This window comes from Populus euphratica, unplaced genomic scaffold, assembly GCF_000495115.2.
Source record: "Populus euphratica unplaced genomic scaffold, PopEup_1.0 scaffold41.1, whole genome shotgun sequence".
NCBI classification, from domain to species: Eukaryota; Viridiplantae; Streptophyta; class Magnoliopsida; order Malpighiales; family Salicaceae; genus Populus; species Populus euphratica.
In genome coordinates, this window is record NW_011499868.1 from 843,344 (window position 1) to 865,301 (window position 21,958).

At 35.0% G+C, this 21,958-nt stretch overlaps 1 protein-coding gene, 2 long non-coding RNA genes and 1 other non-coding gene across 4 annotated transcripts; 2 read left to right on the forward strand and 2 right to left on the reverse strand.

Annotated features, from left to right (window-relative positions):
* The first annotated feature begins 1,358 nt into the window (after window positions 1–1,358).
* Window positions 1,359–8,614, forward strand: LOC105126566 (ATP-dependent DNA helicase DDM1-like). Its single transcript, XM_011027466.1, has 16 exons — window positions 1,359–1,468; window positions 1,691–1,761; window positions 1,947–2,210; window positions 2,322–2,405; window positions 2,926–3,272; window positions 3,365–3,554; window positions 4,251–4,426; window positions 5,261–5,330; window positions 5,421–5,610; window positions 6,247–6,342; window positions 6,427–6,521; window positions 6,596–6,715; window positions 7,108–7,227; window positions 7,322–7,420; window positions 7,498–7,608; window positions 7,994–8,614. The coding sequence occupies exons 2-16, from the start codon at window positions 1,699–1,701 to the stop codon at window positions 8,231–8,233; spliced, it is 2,265 nt and encodes a 754-aa protein (XP_011025768.1). The 5' UTR covers window positions 1,359–1,468; window positions 1,691–1,698; the 3' UTR covers window positions 8,234–8,614.
* On the reverse strand, window positions 7,618–7,996 carry LOC105126565 (uncharacterized). The gene is made up of 2 exons (XR_842449.1): window positions 7,748–7,996; window positions 7,618–7,711 (listed from the first exon to the last, which is right to left on the reverse strand). It is a non-coding gene; the product is annotated as an uncharacterized LOC105126565 (long non-coding RNA).
* A 283-nt stretch (window positions 8,615–8,897) lies between the features above and the next one.
* Window positions 8,898–8,969, reverse strand: TRNAE-UUC (transfer RNA glutamic acid (anticodon UUC)). The gene has a single exon. It is a non-coding gene; the product is annotated as a tRNA-Glu (tRNA).
* Window positions 8,970–13,125: 4,156 nt separating this feature from the next.
* On the forward strand, window positions 13,126–16,512 carry LOC105126567 (uncharacterized). The gene is made up of 3 exons (XR_842450.1): window positions 13,126–13,567; window positions 14,652–14,815; window positions 15,029–16,512. It is a non-coding gene; the product is annotated as an uncharacterized LOC105126567 (long non-coding RNA).
* Window positions 16,513–21,958: the final 5,446 nt, after the last annotated feature.

Consider the following 21,958-nt stretch of genomic DNA (forward strand, 5'->3'; position numbering starts at 1 on the left):
ATTAGGAATCTGTAGATGTTTTCTTATTTGTGGATAGCAAAAGGAGACCCAGAGAGAAAACGTGCTGTTCCCAGAAAAGTGGCATGGAACAAAGCGCCCGTGTTCCTCCGGTCATCTCATTCCAGTGGCCCACAACCCCGTCCTAAAAAAAAAAAACAATTAAATAAACTTATCTCATCACATCAGCTCAAAAAAAAACATTAAATAAACTTATCTCATCACATCAGCTTAATAAATACAAGACATATATAACAAGGTAAGAATTACCGTTTTTGTTTATGAACCTTGTTTTTATTAACCGTATCTTTAAATATATATATAATTTACACATGATGTAATTGCTTAACCTATAGCACTAAAAGAAATGAGATTTCCTGTGATGCTTAACAATTCATATATCGCTGAAGCATCTCAATGTATATTTTTTAATCGTTTCATAACAAATCCATTGTGGGGACGGTAACTCGGTTAGATGTGAGGCCTGATTCCTGGCTGGCTTTTTATTTTTCATATTTTAAAAAATATTTGCTGAATTTTTTTTATTTTTCACATGATCATTAAATATTATATATAATTTTTCAATTATTATATATTTAATCTGAAAATAACATTACTAACAGTAAAGTCTCTAATTAAAATTGTTTGTTTATTATTAAAATATTTAAATAGATTTTAAACATAATTTTATTGTATTTATAACCTTTTTAACTTTTAACCACATAAAATATGAATATACTATTTTAATATTTATTTTTAACTTTCGTTAACAATTATATTTAAAAAATAAAACAAAAACATTGCATTGGCCACTATGAATGGGATATACATGAATATGAAAATTTATCTTTATAAAAAAAAATTAAGATAACTATATTTTCTAATTTAATTTCAACTATACAAAATACAAATATACTATTTTGATATTGATTTTTAACTTACCTTGACAGTCGTATCTAAAAAGGAAAACAATGCTTCCAATTAAAAATTTTTGTTGATCCAGATAAATAAGAAATACATTAATATAAATTTTTTTATGAAAATAAAAATAAAAATAATTGTATTCTCATGTTTAATAATAATTGCAAATAATTTTTTACATCTAGATTTTTTTTTTCACGTTTAAAAAAATTTAAAACTCCCACGCAATATTGCAGGCATAGCACACAAACTAGCTACATCTACTTGACAATTTTTTTGGGTGTAAGATAGTAATTTATACAAACCAGAAGGAGTTTATCCACATAGGGTCTCGAGGTAATTATGCGCACATCCTTGAGCATATTTTAAACTCATTTCCCGCCCATTGCACCTCGAAGAAGACAATAAAAGTAAATAATAAATATATCATTTTTATTTATTTATTTACTAAAAACACTTTATTTGCTGTTGCAAATTCAGAAGTTCCCATCCTCTCTGCTCTTCTGCCCTTCGGTCCGGTTCCTGCAATTTTCACTTAGAAACACTCACAGTAAGCACCGGTTTCTTCTTCGTTTTACAGTTCGTACTCTTACATCACTTTAAAATTGTTGATTTGTTCAATTAATCTCGGTAATTCCATTTTTTTCATTGCCCTAGTTTTTTTTTCTTTTAATCAACCAGCTCATTCATTATTTCTGAGCTCCTGCTGTGTGAAAACAACAAATTTGTGCCGTTTTTAAGGTGATGTTTTTGTGCTGGTTTGTTTTTTCAGGGCTTGAAATGGGGAGCGAAGTGGAAAATGAAGCTCCTGCTGATTCTCCTACTTCGGTTCTTGAAGATGAGGTATTATTTAGATCTCTAGATTAATTTTTTTTCTTGAGAAATTATTGTAAATTTTGATCTTATTTGTCTGTTTGGTTCTTTAGAAAATGAAGTATTTTAGTAGAAATGAAGAGCGAAAAGTACATGAAAATGACCTTTTTTTAATGATTTTATGTTTCTGTTTTTTTTTTTTTAATATCATGAAGGAGAAATGCAAGATCAAAGATGAAGTGAAATTGGAGGAAGTGATATTTGTAGAAGCAAAAAATGAGGACCCGTCTTTCATATCAAAATCTATGGCAGAGGAAGAAGAGAAACTATTGAATTCTCGGATAAAAGAGGTGCAAGAAACAGTCCTGGAGGAGGCTGCTCGCTTGAATGAGAGTCAATATACGAGATTGGATGACCTCTTAACTCAAACTCAGCTCTATTCGGAGTTCTTGCTGGAACAGATGGATCAAATCACAACTGTATCTTCTCAAATGCCCTTTTTTTTAAGGAATTTTGTTTGTTTGGTGGTTGTTTTCCTTTCTATTTATTTATTTTTTTTGTTTTACTTATGATTTAAACTGCATTGCTAGAATGGAGTGGAGCAAGAGGATGAACCTGTGAAGCAAAGTAGAGGTCGGGGATCAAAAAGAAAAGCTGCTGCACTATACAATTCTGTAATCTTTAAACTTTCTTCATGTTTTCCTTTATATCAATATTAGTATTTTGCATATCAGGTTAGGGATGGCTGCTGTGGGTGGCATTGTTTTATTCTATAAAATTTAATGTTTAAGTTAATTTATTGGGACTTGACTAGTTGCAGATCATGGAAATCCTAACAGTCAGTTGGGAAGTAGATGGTTTATTCAGCTAACAGAAGGAAGTAAACTAATTTTCAATAATTTTTTCATCGTATATATTCCATGGTTAGTTCTTAATGCAATAGAGCTGTTAATAGGAAAAAATATTGTAAAGGAACATTTAGCCCACCTGCCAGAGATAACTGTAAATGATGAAAATACAAAAATGTAAGAGAACTGATTAAAAAAGGTGAATGTATAGATAAACCTGGTGGAATTTTGGTGTCTGGCCTCTTAAATCTTCTTGTATCTAATGATAGCGTATGTGTTTCTCTATGAAACAATGCCATCTTAAGACTGCCTTAAAAACTTACAACCTGCTGTAACTTTTCTTCAGAGGAAAGCCAAGAGAGCAGTTACTGCAATGCTTACAAGGTCTAAGGAAGTTGAAAACACTGAGGATGCAAATTTGACTGAAGAAGAAAGAGTTGAGAAAGAGCAGAGAGAACTTGTACCTTTGTTGACTGGTGGCAGGTTGAAGTCCTATCAGATTAAAGGTGTGAAATGGTTGATCTCTCTTTGGCAAAATGGGCTTAATGGGATCCTTGCCGATCAAATGGGACTTGGAAAGACTATCCAAACAATTGGTTTCCTAGCACACTTAATAGGGAATGGCTTACATGGCCCTTATTTGGTTATTGCCCCTCTTTCCACTCTCTCAAATTGGGTGAATGAGATTTCAAGGTAAAATTTTAACTTGATTTTTCATGTAAGCTGCTCACCTTGATCTTTTAATCCACACTTCTATCTGATTCTCTGTAAACTCCCTTTAATAGGTTTGTTCCTTCTATGGATGCAATTATATACCATGGTGACAAGAAACAGAGGGATGAGATAAGGAGGAAGCACATGCCCAGATCAATTGGCCCCAAATTTCCAATTATTGTTACTTCCTATGAGATTGCATTATCTGACGCGAAAAAGCATTTGAGGCATTACCCATGGAAGTATCTTGTGGTTGATGAGGTGAGAGTTTCAACAAGGTAGTTTGTAGGTTAGGCAGCCACAAGGGAGAAGTACTCTTTCCCTTCCAAACAAATAATATTCAGCTAGGGGTGGTCATATGCACTTCATTGTTTTCTGCTATGCTACAAGTGGTTCAACTATTTCAGTGTTGTTTGTATATATCGAGATCAACTGCACTGTACATAAGACTTTCTTATTATATACAAGAAAACACTCAGGATCTCAAGTGCCTGGAATTCTAAAAGTTGCTTTTCTTTGTTGGTTTTTTTTTTCTGGTACACTTTTAGATTTGCCATCACTTTATACATTTTTGTTTGGAACGTGAAAATAACAGGTCTCATTTGTTTGTTTTTGGATTTATGAAGTTTAGACTTGCCATGCAGGCTTGCAACCGTGGTCTCTTGGATCTTGCAATTGCACAAAGCTCTAATATTTTGAGCTAACTGACTAAGCACTAATATTTTGTTAGTTTTTAGATTTTTTTTATTACTCTGTTAATAATTTAAACTGCAATTTGAAAACACAAGCTTTCTTGTCCATGCTTGTGTTTGAGCATAGGATTCGAGATACCTTTGCATTTGTTTGTGCTTTTTGCACTTTTAATAATCTGGACCCTTCTTCTTTCACATGCTGATATTAAATTTGCAGGACTAGTGATTTACCTAACTATTCTAAACTGTAACTTTCTTACTGAAGGGGCACCGGCTGAAAAATTCAAAATGCAAATTGCTGAAGGAGTTGAAACACTTATGTGTGGACAATAAGCTCATATTAACTGGGACACCCCTGCAAAACAATTTGGCTGAGCTTTGGTCATTGCTGAATTTCATTTTGCCTGATATTTTCCAATCCCATGAAGAATTTGAGTCCTGGTCAGTATGCTTTGTCTAGTGGTTTTTTTTACTGTGCAGTCCTGGTAACCTTTCAACTTCATTTGTTTTTCAAAGTTGCCCTTGTATTTTCCAGTGATTATGGCATTGTAAATTTAATCATGTAATTTTGCTGCAATGCTTGACATTACTGCCTTGTGCATTTCAACATATATTTAGCCAGGAAAAAAAAATTTGATCTGTTCTCTGGTTTCATATGTTACCTGGCAGTCTAGGGTGAACTATTTTGTTTCTTTCTGCATTCATGACAAGAAAATTATAAACATTTGTTTGTGTTAAGTATGGTCAGTGAAGGTGCCACCAGTTTGTTAGGATGGGTTGGCTTATTATAGTTGATTAAAGTTTAGTTTCATTGGTAAGAAAACACCACTTGAACATTTTCTTCTTTACAAACATAAAGGCTTCCCATTTGTTGGTCCTTTCTGTTGTGCCCCTATGTTCACAAATGAAATCTCTGTTCATTTGTCTACTGATGTAGGTTTTGAGCCAAATCTTCTAAATTCATGTGCATGTTATTCATTTTTTTCCTTCTCAATTCTCGTGGTTCGTTATATCACCTTCAAGGCATGTGTTCAAGCCTTTTTTTTTTTAAAAAAAAAGAAAAAAACACCAGTAGATGTTGCATATGATGCTGGATTGAACCAAGAGAATCCAATAAAACTTGGTTAAGCCTTTTTTTTGTGCAATCTGCATGGCCCCAATTAGCTTAAATCGTGATTTGTTCAAGAGAAGGAAGAAAGAGCATAGCCTATTGTGATGATGCTTACTGCTTTTGCCTGAGCTCTTATAACTAACAATGTGTTTTTTCTTTCTCAGGTTTGATCTGTCAGGAAAGTGCAATAATGAAGCAATGAAGGAAGAAGTAGAAGAAAGGCGAAGGGCTCAGGTATGCATCCTTCCTACTGATGTAATTGTACTTTTTTACGAAACAGTCTAAATGGCATGGTATCAACACTGGGTTTTCAATCATCCTCAGGTTGTAGTCAAACTCCATGCAATATTGCGCCCATTTCTCCTTCGGAGATTGAAGACTGATGTGGAGCAGATGCTCCCCCGGAAAAAGGAGATTATTTTATATGCGACTCTGACCGAGCATCAGAAGAAATTCCAGGATCATTTAATTAATAAGACCCTGGAGGGCCATTTGCGAGAGAAGATGGATACAGGTATTATATTATTTTCAATTGATTTTTTATTGATATGAAATTAGGCTTGAAATGAAGAAAAGAGGCTGTATTTCCTGTGATTTTTTCTCTGGACATTCTGGTATTTTTTCTGGCTGATGTTGGGCACTGGTGCCGCTGGCTATCAAAGTATGACAGCTTCAAGTGAGAATTTCAGGATACTTGCTGTTTATCAATTAGCTGTATGGATCTTTATGCCTATTTGATGTCGCAGGAAAATGGTGAATCTAGAACCTGAATAGTTGATTGAAGTTAAAAATGAACATTATCTACTTTTGGATCACAGTATTGTCCATTTCTCCCTCTTTTGGTTGTTGGTCTTTGACTTAATCCTGGCTATGGTTCTTCCTATGATTTGTGAAGCACTGGCCCATTAATGTTCATGTTATTATTAATTTTTCTTCTTGAACAGAAGCTCAATCAAAATATCACGTGGTCATACTATTTGTTTGCTTAATTTTATGTACTTTTTTAGATTATTCTACCTGATAGCAAAAGGAAGTAATTTTTTCTTTAGCCATACATAATGTCTTGCATTGTAAGCAAGCACTGGTCTAATAGAATACATAGCCATACAACACATTTTCCTGTATTGACTTCTGGCTTTTGATATTGCAGGACGTGGTATGAAAGGAAGGCTTACTAATTTGATGGTTCAACTTCGAAAAAATTGCTACCACCCGGACCTCTTAACATCTGCCTTTGATGGAACATGTATTTGCCTTACAGCACATTTAACTACTGTAATGTAAATTTGTGGCTTGCCAGATTCACTAATGCCTTTGATATCCGGGACAGATTTCTATCCACCTGTGGAACAGATAGTTGAGCAGTGCGGCAAATTCCGATTGCTGGACAAATTGTTGAATCGATTGTTTGCACTCAAGCACAAAGTATGATGTGCAAGTTTTTACTGTTTCTAGTTTATTTTAACTACATGCTCATCTCCCGCTGGCTTTGTAAACAGGTTCTGATTTTCTCTCAGTGGACTAAAGTTTTGGACATAATGGATTACTATTTTAGTGAGAAAGGATTTGAAGTTTGTAGAATTGATGGCAGTGTGAATTTGGGTGAAAGGAAGAGACAGGTTTGTTAAGCCTTGCTTTGATTTTCAGCTTTGAGGTTTAAACATGGAAGGAAGGTTGCTCAATATTGATGAATATTGAATCTGTTTCCAATTTTGGATTCTGCGACTGTCTTTGAGTCAATTGGTACAGCTAGACCAATCATACATGATCTCACTTATGCCTGGCATCTGCTTTTCATCAAAGCCTTTCTGCTTGTTTTGATTATGCACTCTTGAAAGCTTCTTTCGAGATCTTGGAGATGCAATGTACTCCTGTTTCCACTGTCTTTAATAATCAGGCTCGCATCTCGGCTGATTTTGTTGTCACTTTGTTTCTTTTCCAGTCTATGTATCCGAGGAATAAAGTGTGTTATTATTCTAGTCTTGACAAGCCTTTGTTTTATGTTGAACAGATCGAGGAATTCAATGATGAGAACAGCCAGTATAGGGTATTTCTTCTCAGCACAAGAGCTGGTGGACTGGGTATAAACCTCACTTCAGCTGATACCTGTATACTGTATGACAGTGATTGGGTATTTTCTTGATCTTGTGTTCCATCTTCCACCCTCAATCTACTAAAACTCATGATGTTTCATGCTATTTCATCGATATACTTCTGTATTTCAGAACCCTCAAATGGATCTCCAAGCCATGGATAGATGTCACCGAATTGGGCAAACCAAGCCTGTTCATGTTTACAGGCTCGCAACGGCTCAGTCAATCGAGGTATCTCAATATTGATCTCTGTTGTCATTTAATGCTTTGTTTGGTTGTTAGATCATTGACAAATCGTATGCTTACAGGGTCGTATTTTGAAAAGGGCTTTTAGTAAGTTGAAGCTTGAGCACGTGGTCATTGGGAAAGGGCAGTTTCATCTTGAGCAAACCAAGTCTAAGGGCACCGAAGTTATGGAGGTTTTTAAATCTTTGTTTATTTCACCTACTATCACTTAGCCTTTACAGGTAGCAATGGCATCTTTCTTTCTTGGCTCGTTGTCAATTCAGCAGGGGCTTGCACCTCAGCTGGAGTTTGGAAAGATCTGATTTTTTGCACCTCATTTATTTCTCTCCTTTTGAACATCCTTTTAATCTGGTGTTAAATGGTGAGACAATGACTTTTGGCAATACCTAGATGGCTGTTAATACATTGACCCGCTGCAGCATGTTAAAAAACTGAACATTCTGTGTGATGCTAAAGTGCAAATTTTGATTTATTGTTGACTGAACACCTGTGGTTAGCTAATGCTGGATGTGACTCAATTATGACTAGGAGCTTGTTTCATTTCTTTTGTACTTTCAGGAAGAGGATATACTGGCACTACTTCGAGATGAAGAAACTGCAGAAGACAAGCTGATACAGACAGATATCAGCGATGAAGATTTAGAGAGGGTCTTGGATCGCAGTGATCTGGTTGTAGGCTCATCAGATGATGACACAGAAAGTATTGCTGCTACTGGTTCATTTCCCCTGAAAGGGCCTGGTTGGGAGGTGGTAATACCAAATGCAAATGGAGGCATGCTCTCTACCCTTTACAGCTAGCGGTTTGCTTTGTAGGATGCGGTGCAGACGTGCCCATGATATCTGGACGTCTTGCTTTTTGTGGGGTGACTTGGAATTTGCCCGTACGATCTTTGAGCAGCATGTTGCTCGCGGATGGGTCTCTTTCATTTTGTGAACACTTGGAAAGAGGCTATTTCTTGTAATGTCTCATTATCAGACAGATGTATTCTCCTCGTCATCTGATTCGTTTTCAGAAGTTCAAAACAAGTGATGCATCTGTCTAATTATGTCATCCTCGGTCTTTATATGAATGGTGATTATGTAGGATGCAACGTGAACTTGCAAATCGCAAAATTAACTGTAAAAGGCATATGAATGCTGCAAATAGCAATGGCATAATTTGATCTCTTGTTTCTAATTTCATGAACTGAACATTTGAGAACGAATCAGCCATGAGAGGGCCCAGCTGCTGGATGATGCCAACTACAATTTTCAGAAGGCCATTTTAGGTGCCGTAATTAGTAACGAAATTCCTCAAGGAAAGATTTCACTCAAAAATGCTGATTTTGAGCTTCGGCTGGACCGTTGCCTCTTTGGTGAATCGAATTTGAGATTGTTCTAGGACTTTTCCTCCAGATAGCAACATTTATCCAACCAAACGGGGTCAGTCAAAGGAACCACTACAGAAGTAACAAAAAAAGACTTCCGTTGCCGGGAATCGAACCCGGGTCTCCTGGGTGAAAGCCAGATATCCTAACCGCTGGACGACAACGGAAGGTTAACTTACATTTGCCTCTTTTCATTAATATTAATAATCTAGCTATTAAATGATAAGCTAAATTCTGGTAGCTAACGTCATGTTGCCTGTCACCCATTTATAATTAACTATACAATAAAAAAGGCACAATAGTTTTTTTTTTCGAACCAAAATTTTTTTATGATATGAATTTTTTTTATTAAGTTCTCATATTCTATCAATAAAATTTATGAATTAAACAAATTAACTTGATTTAGCGGGTTAATCTAATTGACTTATATTTATTTATTTATTTTTAATTTTAGCTTTTAATATTGGATTGATTGAAAATTATATTTTATGATTTATCTTATTTATTTTCTATTATGTTATTTCAGTCTCATGAATTGAGAATAATATTTAAAGGGTTAACTCGAGTCAACTTAGGATAATATGTCAATTTTACAGCCATGGTCATGAGAAAATAATAATTTTATAAAAAATAAATTAAAATAAATTATAAAACTTAATTTTTAATCAGTTTAATGTTAAAGGATATACTTAAAAAATTCAATTAATTTAAAAATATTCAAATAAACATAAATTATCTTGTCAAACACCATGACCTAACTCATGAGATCAGGATAACAAAATAGAAAACAAACTGAAATAAATTATGAAACCAAAGTTTCATTCAACTCACAATTAAATGATGAAATTAAAATTAAAATTAACTATTAAACTTATAACTTGAGTCATAAGACTGAGATAATTTAATAAAAAATAAATAAAAAATGATCAAATTCAACCCAAGTTAACCTATCAAACCTACTATCTAGGTCATAAAATTGAAATAATCTTGTAGAAAAAAATTTAAAAAAATCATAAAATATAATTTTTATTTAACTCAACATTAAAGGATGAAATATAATAAAAAATCAATTTAAAAAAACTAAAATAATAACCCAATTCAACCCAACCCATGTTATTTTTTTAAATTTATGATTAGGATCATAAAACTAAAACAACTTTATAAAAAACAAAACAAAATAAATTATAAAATTTAATTCTCAATTAATAAAATACATTCGTCAAACTTGTGATGGCCATGGTGTGGATGCTTGATGATGCCCACTTCCTTTAAGGCATTGGAGCTCTGAACTAAAATCCAGATTTCTCTTTAAACTCCATGTTTGAGAAACCTAATATTAGAAAGGGAGTTGATTATCCAAACCTGGGGATATTGCTGGAGTAATTCATTCAGAAGCAGATCAAATATAGCTAGCGAAAGGCATTGTCCTGATAAACCATTCTCCCTAGCCAAGGACAGAAGCTTCCAACCATGGGGGCATGAACACACTAGTCAGGAAGATGAAAGAGATGTAGGTCACAAATCCAAGGCCCACAAATTAGTCAGAAAGAAGTATTTTTCAGAACAGAGAAGGCATATATACCATGTTACTTTCACAGCCCATGTTAAATTGCTATAGTACCATGTCAACAGTTAGAATTTCTAGCCAGCTTGGACACAGGTAAAACCAGACTGGTTTTACTTTATTACTATCCTCAACAAGAATCACAAAAAACACAATAATTTCACTCGTTTAAGTAAACGTAATATGCTCTAGTAGCCATGACAGAATTATTGCTGAGCACAGTTGAATCTAATCGCTCAAATTGAATATCCCTCAAATCTATTCAACAGATGCTATGGTTCTGCATGGCAGAAATGACACCAAGTATTTTAGCAGCTGGGCCATTCTGTTGCTAGACTAAACAGATGATCCCACTGCCAGTAGCTGGGGTGGCATTTTACTTCCAACTGATTGTTTTGAGAAAATTGCATTGCCCCCTTTATATAAAGAGCATCCACTATGTCCAGATTGTGCCTTCAACATTAAATAGATGTTAAAAAATGCAGGTATCTAAGAGAACAGAAAGATAGAAGCAAGCAAACTGTGCAATAGAGTGAAGGCATGTTGACACCAACCAAATATATTGGCTCCAAAAGGAGCATAGATCGGAGAGAAGAACCCATCCACAAGACTAATAAACCACCAAGTGATGCGGACTGTGATGGCTACAAGAAGCAGGATGGCACTGCAAAAGCAAAGCAAATTATTGTCATGCACCAAGGAAATAAAAAATTAATGAACTGTTTCAAGAAACCTCCAAAGGATACGCGGAACCATGTGATAATGTGAAGCGTTAATATCTACAGTTCTTGATTGTAGTTGAAGGCTTACAGTATGACATGTATGCACAGAGATAGTCCATGGATATGACATTTGACTTAGCATGGAAACCTTGAATCGTGCAAATATTTCATGACTCGCCAGTACTGCAATCATTGAGTTTGAATTCACGACTTAATTTGCAAAGACTGGCACTCAAGCAAGAATGCAGGGGACTAGACGAGATAAGTTCGTGATGGAAGACCAAGAAAGTAACCATATATATTCCAGATAGTTACATAATTAGCAGAATGGAAGACAAACTCCTTCCCGCCATATTATTGATTTATAATGTCTTGTATCGCTCGAGACAGTGAAGAAAATTTCCACACAACCGGTGAGGACTGCGAGAAAGAGAATACAGATGCAAGTGCTGAGAATTCTATGCACTCGGCAAAACTCTAAGACACTGTCATTTACGTAGCCTGGGAAAATTCAATGCCATTTCTTTCTTAGACAGTGTCTTAGAAGCAGATTCAGAGGAAGACTTAGAGCCTCCTCCTTTGGTAATGATATTCTTAATATTTTTATCAGGATCTTGAATGGGTTTCAAACGCTCAAGATTCCTGTCTCTCGTTGTCATATCTCTCTGTCTTTTCTCCTCTTGATTCTCCTCTCTCTTGCCAGCAGAGAATAAAGAATGCGTTAGCCAAGTGGTAAGGATTTGGGATTAAGAGGTTTGCTCCCTCTACTAGTCCAGACACCCACAATAATCTAAAAAAAAAAAAAAGAATGCGTCCTCTTTCTTAGTATTGATCGTGGTGCGCGCAACTAGACCGGACACCCACGATAATCTAAAAAAAAAAAAGAATGCGTCCTCTTTCTAAATAACATGCATAGACACGCGGGAGTTTTAACCGACACGAATAAACAATTGCTGGCTCCAAACTGGGCTTCAAATTTCGATCAGCCATATGTCCCAAATAATTACAATTACAATCATAAGAAAAAACTAAAACGGATTTTTCATGTGCAGAAACATTGTACACCCATACATGGTGTGCTGAATGTTCATCCACAGTGCGTTGCGCAGAAACATTGTCCCCTTAGATTTGCTTTTTTCTTCAGATCCCTCTAATTTTAGGTGTTTGCATTAAGGGTACAAAACTTCATTTTTATTGTATTTCAATCCCGAAATATTGGAAGATGAGAGACCAATTTTTTGGAAGAATGGAATCCAGTCATAAAAGAAGGCCGATCTTGGTGTGATTTTCTTCATTCACCATGCTTAAAAAACTAGATTGAAATTAGATGAAAATGAATATTCACAAATCAGATTTCTTGATATTCATATATTATTTAAGATAAAAAATTTTAATATTTATAAACTATTCATCAAGTTTTGGTATCAATACAAATATCTATTATTATTTATTATTCAATAAAAAATAAAATAGTTAATATATATTTGAAATATGTATATGTAGATTAAATGATAAAATGATAAATATTATACTTATATACTATATATATGTGTGTTTGAATTAAAATAATAAAAATATTCTACAAATACATCTATATAATATAAATATATATTTTAGGTTAGGTTTTTGACAAGTTTTACATAGGGTTTGATAATATCAATATCTTATTAATTATTTTTGAGTAACATAATAATTAAAAAAATACATATTCATTCATGTAGGATTGATATTCATCGGGTTAGTATTAAATTGTTATTCATAATTGAAATCCTTAAATTTTGTTTTGATTAGATTTAATTTTGAGTTTTTGAACTGATTTATAAATATTTTAAAGTTGAAATTGGTGTTATTAAACTTGTTCTTTTCATGAAAATTTATTGAAATTTAAATTTTGAGGTACTCTATGGGATGGTGTTAAGGAGATGATAGATACTGTTGTGAAAAGTTTGACATAATTTCATCCTTAGTCATCTCTTCGTCCATCGAATACAAATAAATCACCGAATATGATACAGAATATAAGAGGATAAAAACACTTTCCTCTTCAGCCGCTCACCCCAACTCCAATGAAAAAACTCTTTGGACTCTTTCAGAACCTAGAACGGAGCCAAAAAGAGCTCAAGTCCAAGGACAATCAAGCAAAACGTGCAGTGTGTGAGAGGGCTAAATTATAAATGGGTATGAAAATATAAAAAATAAATATGGGGCTGCTTGAACTAGAGGAACTGATTTATTTATTGCTTAAAAATATAGTGACTAAGTTATAATTTACTCGAACTATAAGATTGACAAAGCAGCTAAGCGAAACAAGAAACAGAAATTGAATTGGCAGCTCGAAAATCTTTGATGAACAAGAAAAGAAATGATAACAAGGTCGAAACTGGTGGAGCGACTGAGAGAGGGAGGGAGTGCCAGATCCGATCTCAACACAAGCGTTCTTCTCTCACCATCTTTTCTCCTAAACCCCCATCTCTTCCTGGTATTTACTCTCTTTATTCCCTTTTTTTTCCAAATATTTATGATTATTGTCTAAGCTTTTTATATTTTTGATTAATTTTTAATGCCCAAGTTTTTTTTTAAGTAGAATAGTAGTTATGATTTGTAAATTATGATTATTTGTCATTTGGAGAATAATGATTGGAAACTGTAGTCTTTGTAGTTTCTCAGAGTTAGTATTGCTATTATTGTGAAACAGAGAATTTTGGAAATTTATTTACACTGTGTATTAGTTGAATATAGAGACAAGTTTTAGTTTTGAAACAATTTCGTCGAGAAGTACAGACCTGAACAGGCTTTGATAATGGTTTAGACTGTAGACATTGTATGTCAAGTGTGCAAAACCCTTTTTCAGGGTTATATATATCGAGACCGAGCATTTTAAAATAATTGTATTTTAAGCTTTCGCAATATGTAGTTGTAATCGACAATTGAGAAGTCATCAACTTTAATTGAAGCAGCTTTTAGTTTTTCTTTTGATTTTGTGGAGAGCGAAGGCTGTGTTCTATCCAAATAGACCTGAATCTTTTATATAAAAAATGGTATTTGATTTAGTTACTAAATCATGGAATTAGTGAATCGTGTTCTTGATACCAAAGTTGTTAGTTTTCATTCTTTTGACTTCTCTTCAAAAGTTGAAATTGTCGTGCTCCATGCTGTAAAGATTCAAAGATCACACAGAAGATATCATAGGGAGGAAAATTGTATGAAATTAGTTATGATACATTTTCGTAGTATGATGCTTTCTGCTTGTCTATTTTTTGTTATCAAACAGTTGTTCAAAATGAACAAGACTTTATGCTATTCTTTAAAGAATGAAAGCATGGCTGATACTACTTGGTCTCAGAGTTTCTGTGTGATGCTTGCGCGTGTTGTTTCTTGGAAAGGAAGAGTAGTCTTCATTACAAGAAGTTGGTTATTTCCTTTACTCTTTTGTAATTAAGACAGAAGTCCATATGTTTTATTGTCTTCTATCTCGCAAGTTTCCATATTTATTATTTCTTTCCATGACCACATCCCATCAATTTAGATGATCCCTAAAGTTTTTTTTTTTTTCCATGTTTCAGGGCTTTGGGGCAAGCCACTAGATAAATACTAGGCAAAAGTTTTTCCAGTTACATGCTGTGATAAAAAATTGTTGAGCCATGCAACTCCAGCCCAAACAGAATTAAAATGAAACAAACCCTGATAATCATTGGCTGCGTAAGAGGCAACCGGATTCTTCTTCAGGGTAAATATGTTTTTTGATTTGTTACAGCCTCCTTCATTCAAGTATCTGCTGCTAATTCGGAGGACTTAAAATTTTTAGGAACTTTCTGTAATTATATATGTCATCACAACTTATGATTGCAACCTTATTGGTTTCCTTTTAGCTGCTAAGTGTATTAGATATCACTGTGTGTTGCTGACATTAAGTGTAAAATCTAACCTTAAGTTCATGCAGGGCTGATGTCACTGTAGCAATCCTTTGGGCCTTAACATTAAGCATGCTTGTCATATCATCTTAGAAGGCACTTTATTTCCGACATTTCTGGCTTGTGTTTCTCATAATATGTCTTGCAATTTTTCTTCCCGTACATCTGAGAAGTTCAAGGGCCCAGAATAGGGAGAGAAGATTGTTATTGCCTTTGTCCATGTGAACATGCTGTGGCATTGAAGCATTTCAACCATAGAGCTTTGTAATTGGAACTTATCGTTCACATTTGATTCTGTGGCTTATTGGAAAAAATTATAAAAGTCAGAGCACTGATCTTGGTCAGCCTGGATTTGTCCTGTGCCCTGTCCTTTTGTTTATCCTTCATAACCATACACAGAAGCTATGAGATTTTTCATAACACTTTTTTTTTAAAGAATGTGAAACTCTATACATCTGAGCAAAGTTTAGGAGCAGTTGCCTGTTAATCTTTTGAGTACTTACATTGTAAACTTAGTCCTGTTCGAAAAAACTATCACAGCATGCTGTCAAGATTACTGTGTTGTAATAAGCTATTTACATGAAATAGAAAAAGTTATAATAGACTGTCTCTCTCTCTCTCTCTCTCACTCTCTCTCTTGCTCGTTACAAGATTGTCATTAAGCTTGAATCTAGAATACTCCAAGGCTGTTCCTGGCTTTATTATTTAAGCCAAAGTCCTAGCCTTTCAAATGAACTGGAGGGAGGAACTGGCATTGGGTACTTGTAGCTATGGGTGCAAGTTGGTGCTGGGACCCAAACTGATCTGAATTGGACTGACCGCAACTTGGTTCTTCAGTTTGGGTCTGGATTGGTATTTTCTAAGCTTGTGTCGGTTCTTGGGTAGGCATATTGGGCAATCCTACCTTTATCTTAAATTAACGCCATGTGTTTAATTGATATCAGATTGAACCTTATGATAATGAGTTTGGCACACTGGATACCTGTTGTGGACATCTTATGCGACAACTCATGTTACTTGTCCATGAATCCCCTCCCCCACTTCTCATGCTCATTTCAAGATTGTGGCAGGTCTCAACAGCCAAATAGGACCACTATTAATTGTCTTTCCCTCCTATTTTCTCTATCATGTACTCTCCTCCTCTCGAGATGATTATCACTTTTTTTTTATATTGGTTTTTATGTCAAGACTGTGGAATGAAACTGGTAGATTAATATAAGAATCTGGAAACTTTAGCATCTGCAGGGAAATTGTTAAAAGAATGGTTGATGATACTCAAAAGTTTTTTATTGCTTTTGAGTCAATGGATTGTAAAAGGAGGGAATTGTTGGATTAGGAAGGAAATAGAACTTTGAACTGATTAATACCAATTTAATCTGGGTTCATATTGTTACAGACAAGAGCTTGTTTCAGTTCTGTCCATTTTATTGGAGGTTTTAGTGCGGTTTATTTGTCCAAAAACCTCTGGCAGATGTTACCTGCAACCTCAGGATGGGATCCAATAAAAAAAAAACATAATAGGTAGAATTCATCTTGTGAAGCGACTTCTTGATGCTGTTTTCGCATCCTTCATGTTGGATTTTTGGTGTTCTTGCTGTTCCCTTCCCATATGACAGAACCTCCGCCTACCCCAAAAGCCCTTTCTTTTCTAGTATGCCACTTGAGGAATACTTGGTGCAATGTTAGAGGCCCAACTTAAGGTGTTAAAGCAGTGAGAGTAGAGTCCTTCGTGTATATTCATGGGACTTTTGAGTATTCATATGTATAAGGATAATTTGTAGAATACAGCTCGTGGTATTACTTTTTTTCTATAATTTGGAAGATAATGTCTAGACCATGCTAGTAAATATGAAACCATTCAGTTTGAAAAGTTTTATGTTGTTATCAAATGCAAGTGCAAAGGAACATATTAACTTTGGTACTTTCTTTTTTGATTTCTAAAGAACAGGTGAAATATTGGGTACTTTGATTGTTTTCATTTGCTTTTACTGTGCCAAAAAAATTTGAATTGTTTACTAAGTATCAGGGCTTAAATGCTGTCGATACTTTTGCTTCAAAGCCTTGTTTACTGTTTGAATCGGTTGTATTAATTATGCTACATTTTTTGTGCTTAGACCATTAACCACTGTCTCAGCAACCCTGTCACATGATATTGTATAAATATTAACTCCTTTTGCTCTCGTCGATACTTTTGCTTCAAAGCCATGTTCACTGTTTGAGCTGGTTTTATTAATTATGCTACATTTCTTGTGCTTAGACCATTAACCACTGTCTCAATTCAATCCTGTCACATGATATTGTATTCATTAATTATGCTACGTTTTTTGTGCTTAGATCATTAACCACTGTCTCAATTCAATCCTGTCACATGATATTGTATAAATCAATTGAACAAAAACTAGATGGAATATAAGAAGCATTATTGGCATTGAAAGAATAAAGTAGGTGTGTCTCTGCCTGTATAGTTTTCGTGGTCTTCAAACCAATGCTCTCATGGTCCCCCAGGGGACCATTCTGGTCAGTTTCCTCAAATATGACTCAGGATACCAGTTGTCATGAGCTAGGGAAGAGGAAAGTAGGAGAATAACATGAAATGGTGATGTTGATGGGCTGCATACAGGCGACATGATTACTCTTAATTAATGAGTATATGGCCCCGACATGCGAAGGAATGCAGGGGACCTTCTTCTCTTGGCCTGCATAGGAATATGATCAATGTCCATAAATGATTGTTTCATCACACCACTTCAATTTTCTGATTTTTTTTCCCGTATGGTGCTTTTAGTTGAATCACAATAATGTCTATCAATGATTCATCGGGTCTATTCTTCATTTTTCTAACCATAGGTTGCTTAATAGACAGCGTGGAGTGTGGATCATCACTAGTTGCTCTCTCTGAATTTTTAGCTATTAGCTCTCCGCCTTAACTTCGAGTTACCATGTGACAATCCTGATTGGATAACTGGCAGGTTTTGTGCTTCTACTTGTCAACTGAGTAGGTGAGGTCTCACATTTTTGGATAAAAAGTAGCGAGGAGTTACCTTTTGAATGCAGGATATTGTAGTCGTCAATGGTATAAATATATGATGCATGCTAGTGGCTCATTATGATAGGATTCGTCAGCTTTCATTGCTGCATACTAATGGCGCATGGGATCTGTTCTGTTTGTCAAAAAGTTGATGTTAGTGGAACCAGAAAGTACCTTTGTGAAACATGCTGTTTGCATGAACCGCAGTTTCTTCCACTATAGATTACATGGATGATTTTTCTTTCCTTTTCACCCCGCTATGAGATAATGTAATGTTGCAGTCGGTGAGAAGTGATTAAGGTGTGCTTGGCAGGTAATGATGGCCATGATTTGGTTGGAAGTGAGGGAGTTGTGCTTGCGCAATAATGTGACCATGCTAGGGTTTTGTTTTGATGTCTAGATTTTCCAAAAATCGTGGATCAGTCTGCTTCTATGAACCACGCACGTCCACAGGAATTATTTGTAGGACACGTATATCATTAAACCTTCCTCTTTGACACTTGCATCCAAGATTCGCGTACCAATAAAATCCCAAATCCAGGAAAAAGGTGATGAAAGATTTTGCGGGAAACATGCTGCTGATCTTATATAATCCCTGGGTCTCTCTATCTTTTATCAAGTCTCTTATCAGTTTTGAGATGTTGATTGGAGATCTATCCAGAGAACAGGAAAAAACTCTCCTATGAGTCATCTTTTCAATCCAAATTAGGTTTATTTGCCGCAAAATCGCTAGCCTAGCTTCGCTTTTATTTGCTGATAAGACAAGGCAATATATTCTCACTTTTGCCTAAAAGGCCTATATTCTCGGCCAATCAATCAATACTCTTCCACTAAGTTCAAATAATTGGAAAATTTAAATATTTTTTAAGGTTCACATTTGTCCTTGTGCCATCATGAAGCCTTTAATTCCTGTGCTAAAATATTATTGATTAGGCATAATATCAATTGATCCAGTGGCCGTGTGCTAAGGGCAAGTGATGCTGTGTGATGCAATGCATGATGGATTCTAGCCATCCATGTGAATCACACAAATACAAGTGAAGATTTGCATGCATGGTTCTGTCTTGGCAGAATCCTGGATGCAAGAAAATATCAGCTTCGCATTAAACTACCATTTGTCGGTGGGTGATTGCTGTCTTGATGCGACACGGCCGAAAGCCGAAAGGAAAGGGAGCCCTACTAGGTTTTTTCACAGCCAAATAAAATTGGCTAGATTTGTTCCGTTCTTTTATGTTCAAAGTTAAAACTTTAGATGTTTCGCTTTCGACGTTCAGGAAAGCTTTTAGTACACTGGAAAGTGAGACGTCAGAGTATTTTATCTCTCTGTAAACCGTTCACTGTCCTGGAAGGCCACCCTAGAGTATTTGCTTGCCATTGGGCAGGGCTGCCCTTGTTTGACTTCTCTTGCCTGCCGCATTTTGTAGGCCTGTGTTTCCTGGGTCGTTGCGAGTTGCTAAAGGAAAAGCTACCATTTTGGACCAGTAGAAGGTAAGGTAGCAAGCAACACGTGATTCTCAAGCCAGGATGGACGTTGCTTCTATTATTATAGAACCTCTCAAGAAAATGTCGTTCAGCCATTGATGTGTTTCACTTGCTGCTTGTATCACCGCGACATGAGCTTATGCCTTATAGGGAGGTTCTTCCACCGCCTGTGGCCACTTGACTGGCGCAAGCAGCCGTTACGTGCATGTCCTGACTGTTCAATCTAAAACCACATGTGGTATATACATGCCGAGATCTGCTAGAGTACACAGGCAACGTCTGGTCTAGATGGAACAGCTGTGACAGATGCGATGACTCCCTGCAATCCCTTTGGTCATTAATTAATTTACCACACAATTCATAAAGGTTTGACATTGTTTAATCTTGCAAATCAAGAGAGAAAGGGCTTGAGTTTGAGTCCCATTTAAGCATTACACAGCAATAAACATCAACCCTAAAGTATTTGGGTCAACTCTGCACATACCTTTTGCTTCATTTATACTATTTTTTATCTCATGAACTAGCTAAAGTTAAGGTACTACTACGAGAGTGAACGATCCATTTCGAGTGCTTTAATGACCCAACCATTACAATAACTGAGTGTTCTTAAGATGTTTAGCTTTGTCATGTCAGCATGGCCCTGCGTTAAGCCAGGAGCAGGACGAGGAGTGTTATTCCGAGGAACACCATGATTTAGAGAGGCCCTCCAAGATCCACTTGGCTGCTGCCAAATGAATTGGAGAGAAAGACCGTGCACACAAAGGCTAGAGACACTGGTCAAAGATTGTGACTCTTTTTTTCCTCCTTTTTTTTTTTTTTTAATCCTTCCCTCACTGGTAGTGCCTAGAATGCTATCATTTCCCTTGGAAAATCATTGAGCATCGTGCGGCCACGTTTTCTGCCATACCCGCGCGTGGGCAATGATTGAGGTCTTTCTGTTTGCGCAATCAAGATGGAGTTTGATGTTGAGAGATAGAACCCTTCACCAAACATTCCTTCTCCACAGAAAAAAGAAGATTTTAATAATTAAATGTGATTTTTATTCATTACTTAAACACAATTAATTTATTTGTACATGTTGTTGGTTGTTGTATCCACTAGTCGGAAATCAGAATAGTATACAAAGTCTTTTTACTCCCAAAAAAAGTATTTTTTAATATTATATGTGAACTTAGTTTTCTCATCTTGTATATTTTTTATCTGATGTATATTTATTTATTTTTGATAAAAAAATATATAGAAAAATATTTTCAGTGACCATTTTATGTTTTTTTTTCTTATATATATATATATATACGAACTTCTTTTTATGCCCTTTTTTTACTGACGAGAATTATATTTACCTAATGATCATGCGCCATGCTTTGTTATTATATTAGTCATGGTTTATACTTAGCAAGGTTAATTATATCACCCAAATTAACAAATATAAAAAATTCAACTGAAGAAATTTGTAGTTCATTGATCGTAAGAACACATGGTACACCACATACTTACTGCTTTATACTTTATCCGAACACCAGCCTGTCGTCATGGCATGCGTGAATTGTCCTCTCTTACAGAAGAATTAAAGTTGATTCGGCGAATCACAAACGTACACTCACGGGGAGATCATTTGACACTTGGGCAAATGCGGAACCACGTACCGGATATCTACCCTTGGACTGTGTATTTAGAGTTTTTTTTATTTTTTTAAATAGCATTGTCAACAAAAATATTTTACATACTAATACAGCTGGGGAATTTCTTTGAGATATAGCATAGTTTTTTCTATTGTTTTATTAAAAATGGTGCTATAACTTCAAATAAAATTAATTGTGTCAATCCCATCAAAAACATCTTTAAATATTTTAATAGGTTACGTTAATAGAAGTAGCTAAACCAGTATTGTTTTTTTTCTGCTGAATTAATATGTAAATTCCTTTTAATGTCAAGAGTAGCAGCTATTAATTGTGTTTATGTGTGCTGGCGCTATAGCTGACCTTATCCAATGCCAGAAGCGATTTTCAGGCAAAGTGGCAAAATTCAAATTATTTTCTATTTTCCAATGGGGATTCAAAAGTTGATCAATTCTTCAATCTAATCTTTTAATCTATTTTAAAGATGAGTTCCATGTATTTAACGTCAACTTCTTATGATATAAGTGATATTGTAGGTTTTGAAAAAAAAGTTTGACTTTCTTATTTAATGAAAATTTTAATGTCTTGGATGGGAGAAAATGGCTGCAAATATTTGAACGATCGGGGAAAAATCTTAAGGAAATCAAATGAAATTGATACCAATTAATTTGAGATTTTTCCTTAAATTGATGAGCAAATAATAATTCATTGCATTGTTCAGGGTTTAAATGAATGTACATATTTCCTCCCATTCATACAGGGGTCATGATAATTATTGTGGTGAATCTCTCATCATCAGGTGACAGATTAACATTATTCAATAATTTCTA

Excerpts from the sequence above, each read along its gene's own strand:
- LOC105126566 (XM_011027466.1), top strand. The coding sequence starts at position 1,699 with ATGGGGAGCGAAGTGGAAAATGAAGCTCCTGCTGATTCTCCTACTTCG. Across the intron at positions 1,762-1,946 it reads CTTCGGTTCTTGAAGATGAG|GAGAAATGCAAGATCAAAGA; the intron begins GTATTATTTAGA and ends AATATCATGAAG. Across the intron at positions 2,406-2,925 it reads CTGCTGCACTATACAATTCT|AGGAAAGCCAAGAGAGCAGT; the intron begins GTAATCTTTAAA and ends ACTTTTCTTCAG.